General features: G+C 28.8%; 4 protein-coding genes across 4 annotated transcripts; 2 read left to right on the plus strand and 2 right to left on the minus strand.

Moving 5' to 3' along the window:
- Positions 1–44: 44 nt before the first annotated feature.
- Positions 45–774, minus strand: Tsp_11497 (conserved hypothetical protein). Its single transcript, XM_003373017.1, has 2 exons — positions 677–774; positions 45–99 (listed from the first exon to the last, which is right to left on the minus strand). Exons 1-2 carry the CDS (start codon positions 772–774, stop codon positions 45–47), a joined length of 153 nt encoding a protein of 50 aa, XP_003373065.1.
- Positions 775–1,858: 1,084 nt separating this feature from the next.
- On the minus strand, positions 1,859–3,469 carry Tsp_11498 (deoxyribonuclease II superfamily). Its single transcript, XM_003373018.1, has 7 exons — positions 3,372–3,469; positions 3,176–3,205; positions 2,918–3,141; positions 2,671–2,838; positions 2,314–2,523; positions 2,035–2,258; positions 1,859–1,963 (listed from the first exon to the last, which is right to left on the minus strand). Exons 1-7 carry the CDS (start codon positions 3,467–3,469, stop codon positions 1,859–1,861), a joined length of 1,059 nt encoding a protein of 352 aa, XP_003373066.1.
- Positions 3,470–5,612: 2,143 nt separating this feature from the next.
- Tsp_11499 (deoxyribonuclease II superfamily) lies at positions 5,613–9,189 on the plus strand. Its single transcript, XM_003373019.1, is given in 10 exon segments — positions 5,613–5,699; positions 5,971–6,178; positions 6,238–6,402; positions 6,537–6,743; positions 6,800–7,020; positions 7,098–7,181; positions 7,670–7,765; positions 8,279–8,350; positions 8,990–9,066; positions 9,081–9,189. 10 exon segments carry the CDS (start codon positions 5,613–5,615, stop codon positions 9,187–9,189), a joined length of 1,326 nt encoding a protein of 441 aa, XP_003373067.1.
- A 138-nt stretch (positions 9,190–9,327) lies between these two features.
- Positions 9,328–12,388, plus strand: Tsp_11500 (conserved hypothetical protein). Its single transcript, XM_003373020.1, has 7 exons — positions 9,328–9,349; positions 9,687–9,752; positions 9,830–10,033; positions 10,267–10,325; positions 11,288–11,312; positions 11,553–11,624; positions 12,306–12,388. The coding sequence occupies exons 1-7, from the start codon at positions 9,328–9,330 to the stop codon at positions 12,386–12,388; spliced, it is 531 nt and encodes a 176-aa protein (XP_003373068.1).
- Positions 12,389–12,621: the final 233 nt, after the last annotated feature.

Raw genomic sequence — 12,621 nt, forward strand, 5'->3', positions numbered from 1 at the left:
TAGGCTTAATGAGTTGAGCGATTAGTTTTGTGCTACTTACTTTCTTATTTAGTTATATTGGTGATTCCATGATGTGCTGCTGCATAACCTGTACTGATACTGGCAAAACATTGTTTATATGTTTATTTTAATTAAAAGTATCCTATTACAAATTCTATAATAAAATCACTGACGTTGAAATATGTGATTGATACTTTCTATAATTTTTCTTATTTTGGAATTTTTGAATTTACGTAAAATCAATATCATTGTTTTTTATCAACACCAACCACAGTGCTTTGCATATATTTTTTCAAATGCTGTAAAACATATAATTGCTTATCAGGTGTGATTAGAAATTAACAGTTGTAATGAAATAACAATTATGTCATTATTAACAAATACTTTTAGTTTTGCATTTCAATAATTCAATAATTTTTTGATGTTCATGCTTATTTTAGCTGTTCGGTTTAAAATACAAATTTTCTGTAACAGAGAAGCATAATGCTGATTAGAATGACATTGTTTTGAAATTTATTAATTTGAATAATGATGTTTTTCTAATTTCTTATAACTGACTTTTTAAATATATAATTTGATCTCTAATAATTTCATATTCATAAATTATGCGTTTATTTTGTATAAAACGCTTTGATAGTAATTTAAAACCAAACAAGCAATTGTTTTATGAGCTTACCAATCTACATCTCTGTCTCCATCGTCTTTGCATGTTGCGACCTGTGCCATACAAGTTTTCAACGAAATCAAGATAAGAATTGCAGTTGTGAACGACATTTGAATAACTTTCTATGTTTCATTAACAATTCCCTCTCACATATCTTTGTTAATTTCACTTGTCTTTTATATGTAAGATCATATCTTATATTTGTGCTTGATAATGTTTATATCTATCTGTTTATTTTATATTAGTTACACTGCTTTAACAATTAAGCAAACCAGGAAATGTTTATTTGAAGTAAGCCATGAAATTGAACTGCTAATTTAGTGGGCACTTATATGATGGAATTAACACTTGCTGTAGTTATAATTGATCTATCTAAATAACGTTGTGCCAGTATCGGCGTAAGCAGTTGTATACAAATTTCAATTAAAATGCACTGATTTGAAATTACATGACAATATAAGTTGTAAAAGTTATGTTGTAGTTGGAAATGTAGTATATGAAAAATGTTTTTTCATAGCTTTTCTTGCTTCAGAAGAAATTTTATGCTTCAAATCAACGCTCTGCCTTTTTAATATGAATAACAACCATGTCTATTAAATTTAACTTTATTTTACTAGAGGTACATTTCATATTGAATTTGTTAACTGATTTTTAAACAAATGTAAATTAAGCATTTATCATATATTAAGTACTTTATGATTATTACACAAAACGTTGTTATTCATTCGAATTAAATATGGAACAAATTACACTGCACTGCACAATAAATACCGCAATTTTGATTTTACGGTAAAAATTATATTTTACAGTCTTAAATAAAAACCATTTTTAGAATGCAGAATTATTTACTTCACTGATGTTGAATGCTTTTCAGCGTACATTTAATTTTTATTTCAAAATTAACTTGAACATTAATTTAACCTATAATGAACTTCTTTTTAAACAATTACATTAAAAATGAGTATAAATATGAATGACCTAAGAATTTATTTTAATTACAGTTACGCACGCACCATACAATTCACCATAGCTCATAAAAATGAGTTAGAAAATATGTAAGGAGAGTATGAATAAAATGTGGAACAGAAGTTGAATACTATATTGAAAGTTCATCAAAGTCAAAAGGACAGAATGCAAATCCCTGAATCATCTAATTCAATTAAGTCATAAGAACGTTAATTGAGTTTTAAAGAATTATTTATTGCAAGGTTCAACATTAAAAGCAGCTGCAGTAAAAGCAGTATAAACACCAGCATTCTCCAGGCAAACACCTGCACCTGGTATCCGTTTTTCATTCATCTGGAAAAAAGCAAATTATGGAGTACACATATAAAGCAAAATTATAAATTTCCTTAACTTCATCAACTTACTTTATAATCATTAGTCGTAAAGCAAACAATGTTCTTTCCCTCTACTAATGCCCACTTGGCGCTATCAGCTTCACGGCTTACTAGACTACCAGCCAACTGCATTGGAGAAGCAATTTTTCGTAGTTGATATTGTCCTTTACAAATTGATTTCGATCTTGTATCTGAAGGTGCCCATATTCTGATGTTGGCAGCAAGTTTATTTTTCAAAACTCTTGCATACATATCTAATTATATTTTTTACTTTTATTTCTTTTAATAATTCAGTAAAAACAAAATTACCTGAATGTGATTTTGTGTGTTTTCCGAAAGCTTGTATATTTGCAGCTGCTCCAGCTGCCGCCTTCGTTGCAAATTTTGCATGTTCCAAAAAAGGTGTTACTCGAATCTGAGCTCCCGTTATTAAATTAGATAGTTCTACATGTTGATTCAGAAGTTCAGGTGATAAATTATTCGCGTATATGAATGGTTCCTGGTATCGAATAGCTTTAGCTAAAAATTTTCTATAAATTAGCTGATGATACATTATATGAATTCAAAACTCCTGATTATAAATGAGCACTAAGACTTATAATTGTGAACTTGGAAGTAATATTTTATAAATACATTACGTTGAAAAGAAAAGTTCTGCTTTCATACCGACTAAATTTAAATGAGCTTCATTGAGCGACAAACACAAAAACATGTGTCCCTTTGGTGTTTCTGCTGCTGGCCAAGAATAAGGACCAAGATGTGCCAAAAACTTAGGCACAGTGTGCACAAACCACGCTGCTGCGTCATTTCTTGTATGGTCAATTAAAAGTACTCCTAAAAACAAAATATGCGTTTATTTTGCTTGGGTATTGTTTTCATAAACTCTGCAGAATTTATTAAAATTCAGAATAACCTTTAGCCTTGCTTTTTTCATTCATTGGGGGCAAGTTTGGTGGATCATCATTGTATGCAAGAACTTTGATGTTTCCGTTGTTAACTATAAAACTAGCCATTGTTGCTGTTATTGAATGGCCTGCTCCTTGATTAATCGTGGCTCCAGAATTACCCCAAGTTGGATTTCTTTCTGATTTTATAATTTTTGTGTTTAGCAGAATCGGTGGTTTGTATACAAGAAACCTTGAAATATAAGCATTATGTAAGAAAGAAAAACTGTGCAAGTTGTAAAAATATTATTTGAAAACTTTAATAATTTAAATATTGATATTTTTCAAATTTCTCACAGCGGAACTTCTTTATTATACAATTAAATTGCTAATTATTTCATTTTAATCATTTAACCATTTGTTCTGCATGTAATGTTCTAATAATAATAAGAAATTCAGCAGTCAAAAGTTTTGTGAACTTACCAGTCTAAATCTCTATTTCCATCGTCTTTGCATATGGCAACCTGTGCCACAGAATTTTTCAATGAAATCATGATAACAATTACTGTTGTGAACAACATTTTCACATACTTTGGATATTTCAGTAATTTTGCTTCTTACATATTTTCTTTCATATATGCTGCTCTTTTATATTTATGAATATAACGTTGTGCGTGCATGAAAATGTTTATTGTTATCTGTTTATTTTATATTAGCTACAGTGCTGTGAAAATGAAGTAAAACTGGAAATGTTTATTTAAATAATGCATAATGATTTAACTGTTAATATATTGCATACTTGTTTAATGGAATATTAACCGTTTAGTGCTTAATGGCATAAATATTAAAAGGTAGTAAATGCAAGTGATGTATCTACCTAGCATTATGTCAGTATTTACTTAGGCATGTGTGTATTGAAATTTTAAGTAAAAGAAAATTATTTCTAAGACTAAAACAATATAGTTAAAAATGAATTATGTGAATAACGTTTTTTGATAACCTTTTGCACTTCTGAATGCTTTTTAAGATAAGATGACTGCTCCGGTTTTGTTAACATGAATAATAACGATGCTTATTCAGTTCAGCATTTCCATATTTAAATGGCATGCAATTTTACATCACAATTTTCGACTCATCCTTAACATAATTTTATTTAAAGTTTAATAATCTACTTTTTATTGTTTATTGTTCATTTTCAGTTTAATCAGATATTTCATAACATAAACTGATGCTCAATTTCAAGTATTTCCATTGCTCTACACCAGCGTTTCTCAACAACTTTATCCTCGCGGAAACCTAAATGTAATTTTTTTTTCTTGAAGAACTCCTGCATAATTTTTCAAATGTTCTTTTTCTTTTCAACACTTTTTTTCACACAATTTTTAATTGTGACAATATTTTGCAGAACACCTGGACACCGCTCGCGGAACCTCTTTTGAGAAACGCTGCTCTGCACAATGGAAACCGTTTCAATCTTAAAGAATGCAATTATATTTTTTGTATCTTCAATGATATACGACATATTTTCCGTTTTTATTTTAAAATTTATTTAAACGTAAATGCATCCAATTTTATTCCTTTTCCTTCACCCCAAGTCTTTATCTATTCCATGTGAGCATTAGTGGCGGTTTTTTAGACTTCCAGTTTGGTTAAGTCGTTATCACTACTGTTATGGTGGGAACCTCATAAACGGAAACAACCTTGCACTGAAATTGCAGATCCATAGCATACATGCACACAAGGGTCTAAAAATAGGATTTATGGGCGGTTTTGAAATATGCGAATGTTGAGGGATTATTATTAGTATTAAGAATGAATTTCACAGTAATTACACTGCTGAAAGAATTATCTGAAACAGGAAGTGTTTATTTAAATATCGGTAATAATCAAGTACTTTAGTACCTTACTTTAGTAATTAGTAATTATACAAAAATTTTTTATTGGATGAATTCATTTTAAATAAATTTTAAACTAAAAACACAAAGTATGATATAAGAACATACAAAATAGCATGCGCTAAAATGAAGATATGCAAAACATGGTTTTCTCTTAAGTATTTAAGCACCAGTTTTCATTAAATTTAATAAAAAAAAAATTTTCTAATTAACAACCAATTACTATTAAAAATATCAGGTGATATTAGAAATTAATAATAAGCAATCAAAAATAGATAATAAAAGTTCAAATAAAACAAAAATAAAGATTAATTGAGAAACTGATATCAAATGGTATGCAAGTTAAATATTAAAAAAATTAAATGTAACAAAAAACACAACTATTCGTTCTAAAAACAAACATTTATGTTAATTAAGCCTGAAAGCATTTAATTAAGAAAAGATATTTAAAAATATCCACCACGTACTTAATTATCAATAATTTGGTCACATAACTACTGATAACATTTTTTAAATTGACGTTTATATAAACATGGCCATGTCAACATCATTTGAGGTTATACAGTTAACACCATGCAATCACAAATGTAACTAAATAGGTAATCAGGAAGAGCAGAACAAATTGTTAAATGTATTATGTATAATTTAAATAAACATTTAAGGTTTCAGATAATTCCTGTAGCAATGTGATTAATATAAAATAAATAAAGAACAGTTAACATTAAGATGCATAAACATGAAGGCATGTTACTATATATAAATGAGCAACACAAATAAAAGCAAGCCAGCAAAGAAGGAAATTACGATAATATTCAAATTTCATTAAAAAATGTTCATATCAATAATTGTTATTTTGATTTCGGTGAAAACTTGTATTGCACAGGTTGCAACATGTAAAGACGATGGTAACGTCGATGTAGATTGGTACGCTGATTCAAAACATTATCGCATAAAATACATTTATCAGTAAAAGCGTGAAGTGCAAAGCATCGCTTAAATTAAAAACGTTTGTGCAAAGAAAATTCAATTAATTAATTAAGAATGTGACTTATTTGCAATATTCAAAAATATATAAAATTATAGAAGAAGCGTAATCCATTTTCATCAAATTTTTGAATAAAAATTTTTCGTCATCGCAATGCCTGTTTGCTATAGAATAGTTACATTTTAGGTATTTTGTATATAAGCCCCCAAATGTGTTAAGCTCGAAACTTTTGAAATCAGCAGGAAATCCAGCTTGGGCTGCTTCTGGAGTAAACATTGATCAAAACGCAGGCCATTCAATAATTAGAACAATGGCAAATTTTGTACAGTACCATGCACAAATTAATGTTCTGGCATATAGTGACGATCCACCAAACTTGCCTCCTAGAAATGAAAAAAGCAAATCGAAAGGTAATTTTAGATTTGATAAATAAGTAAAACAATAAATTAAATTTATGTACTGCTTTCAGGAGTTCTTTTAGTGCGCAGTCCAGCGGATGAAGCTGCGTGGTTTGTACACACAGTTCCTAATTTTCTGGCATATCTTAATGCTTATTCTTGGCCAGCAGCGGAAACGGCGAAAGGGCATATGTTTTTGTGTGTATCGTTTAACAAAGCTCATTTGAATTCTGTTGGTACGAAAATAATTTTTTTCATTTCCATAAAATATTATATTACAATTTTGTAACTGTAACTTTTAATGTCCATCAAATGCTTGAATTACATTTATGCATTTGCACTTAATTAATCAGAAATTTTCAATTTTAAGGTAAAGCAATTCGATACCAAGAACCATACGTGTATGTAAATAATTTGCCTGCTGCAATTTTGAATCAAAATATAGAACTGTCTAATTTGATAAACGGTATTGACGTTCGAGTAACATCTTTTCTGGCACATGAAACATTTGCAACAAAATCTGTACAAGCTGTGGCAAATATTCAAGCTTTTGGGAAACATTCAAAATCATTTGCAGGTTATTACTTTTCTATTCAAACATCAAATATCTCTATATGATATTCAATTATTTAGATATGTATGCAAGGATTTTGAGAAATAGATTTGCCGCAAGCATCATGGTATGGTCACCTGCTGATGCAAGATCGAAATCAATTTGTCGTGGACAACATAAACTTCAAAAAATTACTTCAATACAACTCGATGGTGTTCAAGTGAGCCGTGAAGCTGATAGCGCAAAGTGGGCACTAATTGACGGAAAGAACACTGTTTGTTTCACAACAAATGATTATACAGTAAATTTTTGATATAAAATCATTTTATAATATATTTTTGAAATATTTCTACAATTTATATCTTTCCATTATTTTAGGCTACTGATAAACGGACTCCCGGAGCAGCTGTTTGTTTAGAAAATGCTGGTGTTTATAACGCTTTCCGTACAGCAGCACTTAATGTTGAAGCATGCAATAATTGATTCTCAATGGTTCTAACTTTTATTCTCTTTTGTGGTTTGTGAAAATTATCTAGCATTTTAATTTTCTTTCATTTTTATTATTTGAAAATATGAATCTTATTTTAAATTATAATGGCTTTTTAAATGTTTGGGATTTTTAAATTTTTGTCAACTTTTGAAAATAAAACATCTATTTTATATTCACAAGTTTTTAAATGAACTGTTACTACCAAAAGAATTTTGTGTTTTTTACTATCTCATCTGCTTGAAGCTGCAATACAAATTGAAATTTATATATTTCAGGTAAATTATTTCCGCTTTTTTTATTATGAGTTTATTTTGCATCTGTGAAATAATTATAAATACTGCCTATTTTCATCTTAATTTTGGTTTAGGCATTCAGTATTTGTTTGAAGTAGTAAATAATTCACTAAGAAATTGCAGAAATATCCCCCTACTGTTCAGATTTAATAATGAAATTTTACTAGCATCATTTTGAAGGATATGCTTTATTTGCAATGTATTCTACCAAAACAGTGCCGTGTTACGAGACTGGCATAATAATGTTCATCCTGAACAACTTTGTATGTTAAGCTTTACTTACATAATACGCTTCAGTGTTTTAATAACAATTATTAATAAATTAAGTAGTTAATTGACAGCTTACTTATTTAATGGTGTAAATACTTCTATTATGTGCAATTAATGTATATATCTTCCTTATCTAATATACTTGTAATCACGTATATTTGAATTTCAATTAAAGATGCTCATTAAAAATTCAAGGACTAAGTAATTGAAAATGAAGTATATGGAGATCTATTATTTATGTTTAACAAAACTAATGAACATGCCTGCTAAATTCTATTCCTTTATAATTAATCGGCATTCCGTTTTATTTCGAACTTCACTTTTTCAACAAACCTATTTCCACAACAAACCTGTCATTTCTTTAAGTTTATTTAAACTTTTTATTTTAATTTGCATTTAATTTTGTTTCATGTTTTCAGATATTTCAGGACCACAATCTTTGCTTGCTTGCGCAACATTTGAATTAACCTCTTAAAAAATTAAGCTGAATTGAACAGTTAAAACAGACGTCCATGTTTGATGGTTATATTGATACACATCTTGCACTTCCACACATGTTCTGGGCCAGTTGCCAGAACGTTATTTCTTACATAAAGAGCTTGTTGTTTTGATTTTAGAATTGTATCTTCATTTGTGTTTCATATTTATTGAGAAGTTTATATCTTTTAATATAAAATTCAGCAAAACACGAATTTATCATATTAATTTTGTAATTTGATTTTATAATGTAAAATCAAATTTGAATTACATAACCTCAAATTTTATAATTTAAGTAACGGCAAAGAATGCGACGCATGATATTCATTTCATATCACTTAAAATAAGATGCTACAATAAACAAAATACTGTTACATCATACCATCATTTATTTTTTCATAGATACATAACAGATTTTAAATGATTTGTTGATGTGCAATCAACTTATATGACTTAAATAAAAAACTGATATCATGAATGATAATTTAATATTATAGGAAAGATGACGCTGATATACAAGAAACAAAAATTATTTATTGCATGCTTCAACATTAAGTGCTGCTGTACGGAAAGCGTTATAAACACCAGCATTTTCTAAACAAACAGCCGCTCCGGGAGTCCGTTTTTCAGTAGCCTAAAATAATAGAAAGATATAAACTGTGGAAATATTTCAAAAATATATTATAAAATGATTTTATATCAAAAATTTACTGTATAATCATTTGTTGTGAAACAAACAGTGTTCTTTCCGTCAATTAGTGCCCACTTTGCGCTATCAGCTTCACGGCTCACTTGAACACCATCAAGTTGTATTGAAGTAATTTTTTGAAGTTTATGTTGTCCTTTGCAAATTGATTTTGATCTTGCATCAGCAGGTGACCATACCATGATGCTTGCGGCAAATCTATTTCTCAAAATCCTTGCATACATATCTAAATAATTGAATATCATATAGAGATATTTGATGTTTGAATAGAAAAGTAATAACCTGCAAATGATTTTGAATGTTTCCCAAAAGCTTGAATATTTGCCACAGCTTGTGCAGATTTTGTTGCAAATCTTTCATGTGCCAGAAAAGATGTTACTCGAACGTCAATACCGTTTATCAAATTAGACAGTTCCATATTTTGATTCAAAATTGCAGCAGGCAAATTATTTACATACACGTATGGTTCTTGGTATCGAATTGCTTTACCTTAAAATTGAAAATTTCTGATTAATTAAGTGCAAATGCATAAATGTAATTCAAGCATTTGATGGACATTAAAAGTTACAGTTACAAAATTGTAATATAATATTTTATGGAAATGAAAAAACTTATTTTCGTACCAACAGAATTCAAATGAGCTTTGTTAAACGATACACACAAAAACATATGCCCTTTCGCCGTTTCCGCTGCTGGCCAAGAATAAGCATTAAGATATGCTAGAAAATTAGGAACTGTGTGCACAAACCACGCAGCTTCATCCGCTCCACTGCGCACTAAAAGAACTCCTGAAAGCAGTACATAAATTTAATTAATCTTTTTAGTTATTTATCAAATCTAAAATTACCTTTCGATTTGCTTTTTTCATTTCTAGGAGGCAAGTTTGGTGGATCGTCACTATATGCCAGAACATTAATTTCTCTCTGGAACTGTACAAAACTTGCCATTGTTCTAATTATTGAATGGCCTGCGTCTCGATCAATGTTCGCCCCAGAAGCAGCCCAAGCTGGATTTACTGCTGATTTCAAAATTTTGGAGCTTAACACATTTGGAGGCTTATATACAAAATACCTAAAATGTAACTATTGTATAGCATATAGGCATTGCGATGACGAAAAATTTTAATTCAATATTCTATGAATGTGGATAACTTTTTTTTATAATTTTACGTATTTTTAAATAATGAAAATAAGTTAAATTCTTAAGTGATTAATTGAATTTTCTATGTATAAAAGCTTTTAGTTTAAGCGTTTTTTTGTACTTAACGTTTTGATGGGAAAATGTACTTTAAGAAGTTATGTTTTTAATCAGCGTACCAATCTACATTGTTGCCACCATCGTCTTTGCAAGTTGCAACCTGTGCAATACACGTTTTTAATGAAATAAATATAAAAATTAGTGCTGTGAACATCATTTTAATAAAAGTTGAATATTATCGTAATTACCTTCTTCGCTGTGTTTGCTTTTATTTGAGTTGCTCATTTATATATAGCAACATGTCTTTATGTTTATGTTTGATAATGTATGCAGCTATTTATTTATTTGACATAAATTACATTGGTGCCATTATTATCTGATGCATCATATGTTTATTTAAATTAGGCCTTATGAGCTGAGCAATTTGTTTTCTGCTACCTATTTACTTATTCAGTTGCATTGCTATTACATGATGTTGCTGCATAATCTATATTGATATTGACAAAACTTTGTTTATATGAATTTCAATTAAAAGTATCATATTACTAATTCCATAATAAAATTATTGATGTTTGATTATTGATTCTGAAATTTCAGGAATTCATTTCTCAATTCTCATTCATTTCTCAACTTGCTTGTATATGCTTGGAATGGCTCTGAAAATTTTGAGAAACTGCCTATTCTTGTACTATAATTGCATATGAAAAACGTAACTGCACTCTCAACTCCCTTTGCCAATTATGTTAGGTTAGTAATTCAAAATTGCATCAAGTTAAATCACTGGCAATGTACAAATTTTTGTTTGGTAAAATAATGCGTTTAGTTTACTTTAATAATTAGAAACATTTGAATTTAAAAAATGCACGTTTCAAATCAGCTACTAAAATCAGTCATACATATCAGTAAACATGAATAAGAATGACTTGTTTTCATAATAACTAAATTTCAATTAACTCAGACAAGGTTCTACAATTAACTTCAATTAATTCAAATCTGTTTTGGGTCTACAATCACCAGATTGTGCTAAAATCATAGAACTCTTAAAAGTTATACATGCCATTGCTTTACTTAAATATTACAGTTATATAGTGTATTAGAATTTAATCAACTTAATTTTTACATTTTTTATTTCCAGCAGACATGTGTGCAAGAGCAAGAGCGTTAATTTTTTATCATTGGTGATAAAATCAGCCCTTGTTCTTGACGTTGAATGGTGCTACTCAACTACGCAAAAACTCCTGTGGAGCACTTGGCCCTAATTTCATAATTCTTATGTTTCACTCATTTGTGGACTTGTGTACAAAACACCTTTACATATAGGACGCGATTTAAATAAAACTGCTTAAATGCATTAATCGAAAGTTGTCCTCGTGTAATAAATAAAAATATGATGATTTTAGAAAGCTTGTTATGTACTGTATATTATATTGCTGAATGCTTTTCAGCAGCTTGCATTATTAATCAGTTCACGAGTTTTAATTAGCATTGCTATTTGCATTGCATACTGCAAAATCATATTTTTGCAGTGATGCCTTACAGCAAAGTCAAAATGCTACTGTTTTCATGTTCCAGAATCTAGATGAATAAGAAATTATGTTCATGATTTGCTATAGCACAAACGAATTAATGCACATTGTTTATCAGTGCATAAAAATCTATTCATACTTTTATGAAAGAAAACATTTTCATTAATTTGTTCAGTGTGCTTTTAGCTGAATTGCTTACTTAAACAAAAAGAGATCAAATCAGCTATCTATATGCTCAAACAAATTATTGTTTGCAAGATGTCATAAATTTAAGTTATTCTAAAGAATGGAACATTCTTGCTTCAGAAATGACGCAGCATATAATTAATATGAATAACAAATATGCCTATTAAATTTAACTTTCCTTTATTTTATTTACTATTTTATTCATTTATTTATACTTTACTAGCATGTCATATTAAATTTCTTAATTGATTTTCAAACGAATGTAAATTAAACATCTCTCATATTACAGATTACTCATTATTATATGATTATTACAGAAAAATGAGCTATTAATTTGAATTAAATATGGAGAACATTACACTGCACTGCATAATAAATACCGCAGTTTTGATTTTACGATAAAAAATATATTTTGCATTCTTCAATAAAAGTTATTTTTAGAGTGCAGAATTAATCACAGCACTGATGTTGAATACTGTTTAGCACACAGTTGGGTTTTATTCCAAAATTCACTTGAACATTAATGTAACCTATAATAAACTTCATTTTAAACAATTACATTAAAATGAGTAAAAATATGAATCTTCTGAAAATTTGTTTTGATTCCACTTACGCACGCACAATACAGTTCTCCATAGTTCATACAGAATGAATTAGAAAAATACGTAAAAAAGTATGACAAAAATGTGGAACAGAAATTGAATACTTTATTCAAAGTTCATCAAAGTCAAAAGGGCAGAATGCAAATCCCTGAATG

This window comes from Trichinella spiralis (genome assembly GCF_000181795.1).
Source record: "Trichinella spiralis strain ISS 195 chromosome Unknown Scfld7, whole genome shotgun sequence".
Lineage (NCBI taxonomy): Eukaryota > Metazoa > Nematoda > Enoplea > Trichinellida > Trichinellidae > Trichinella > Trichinella spiralis.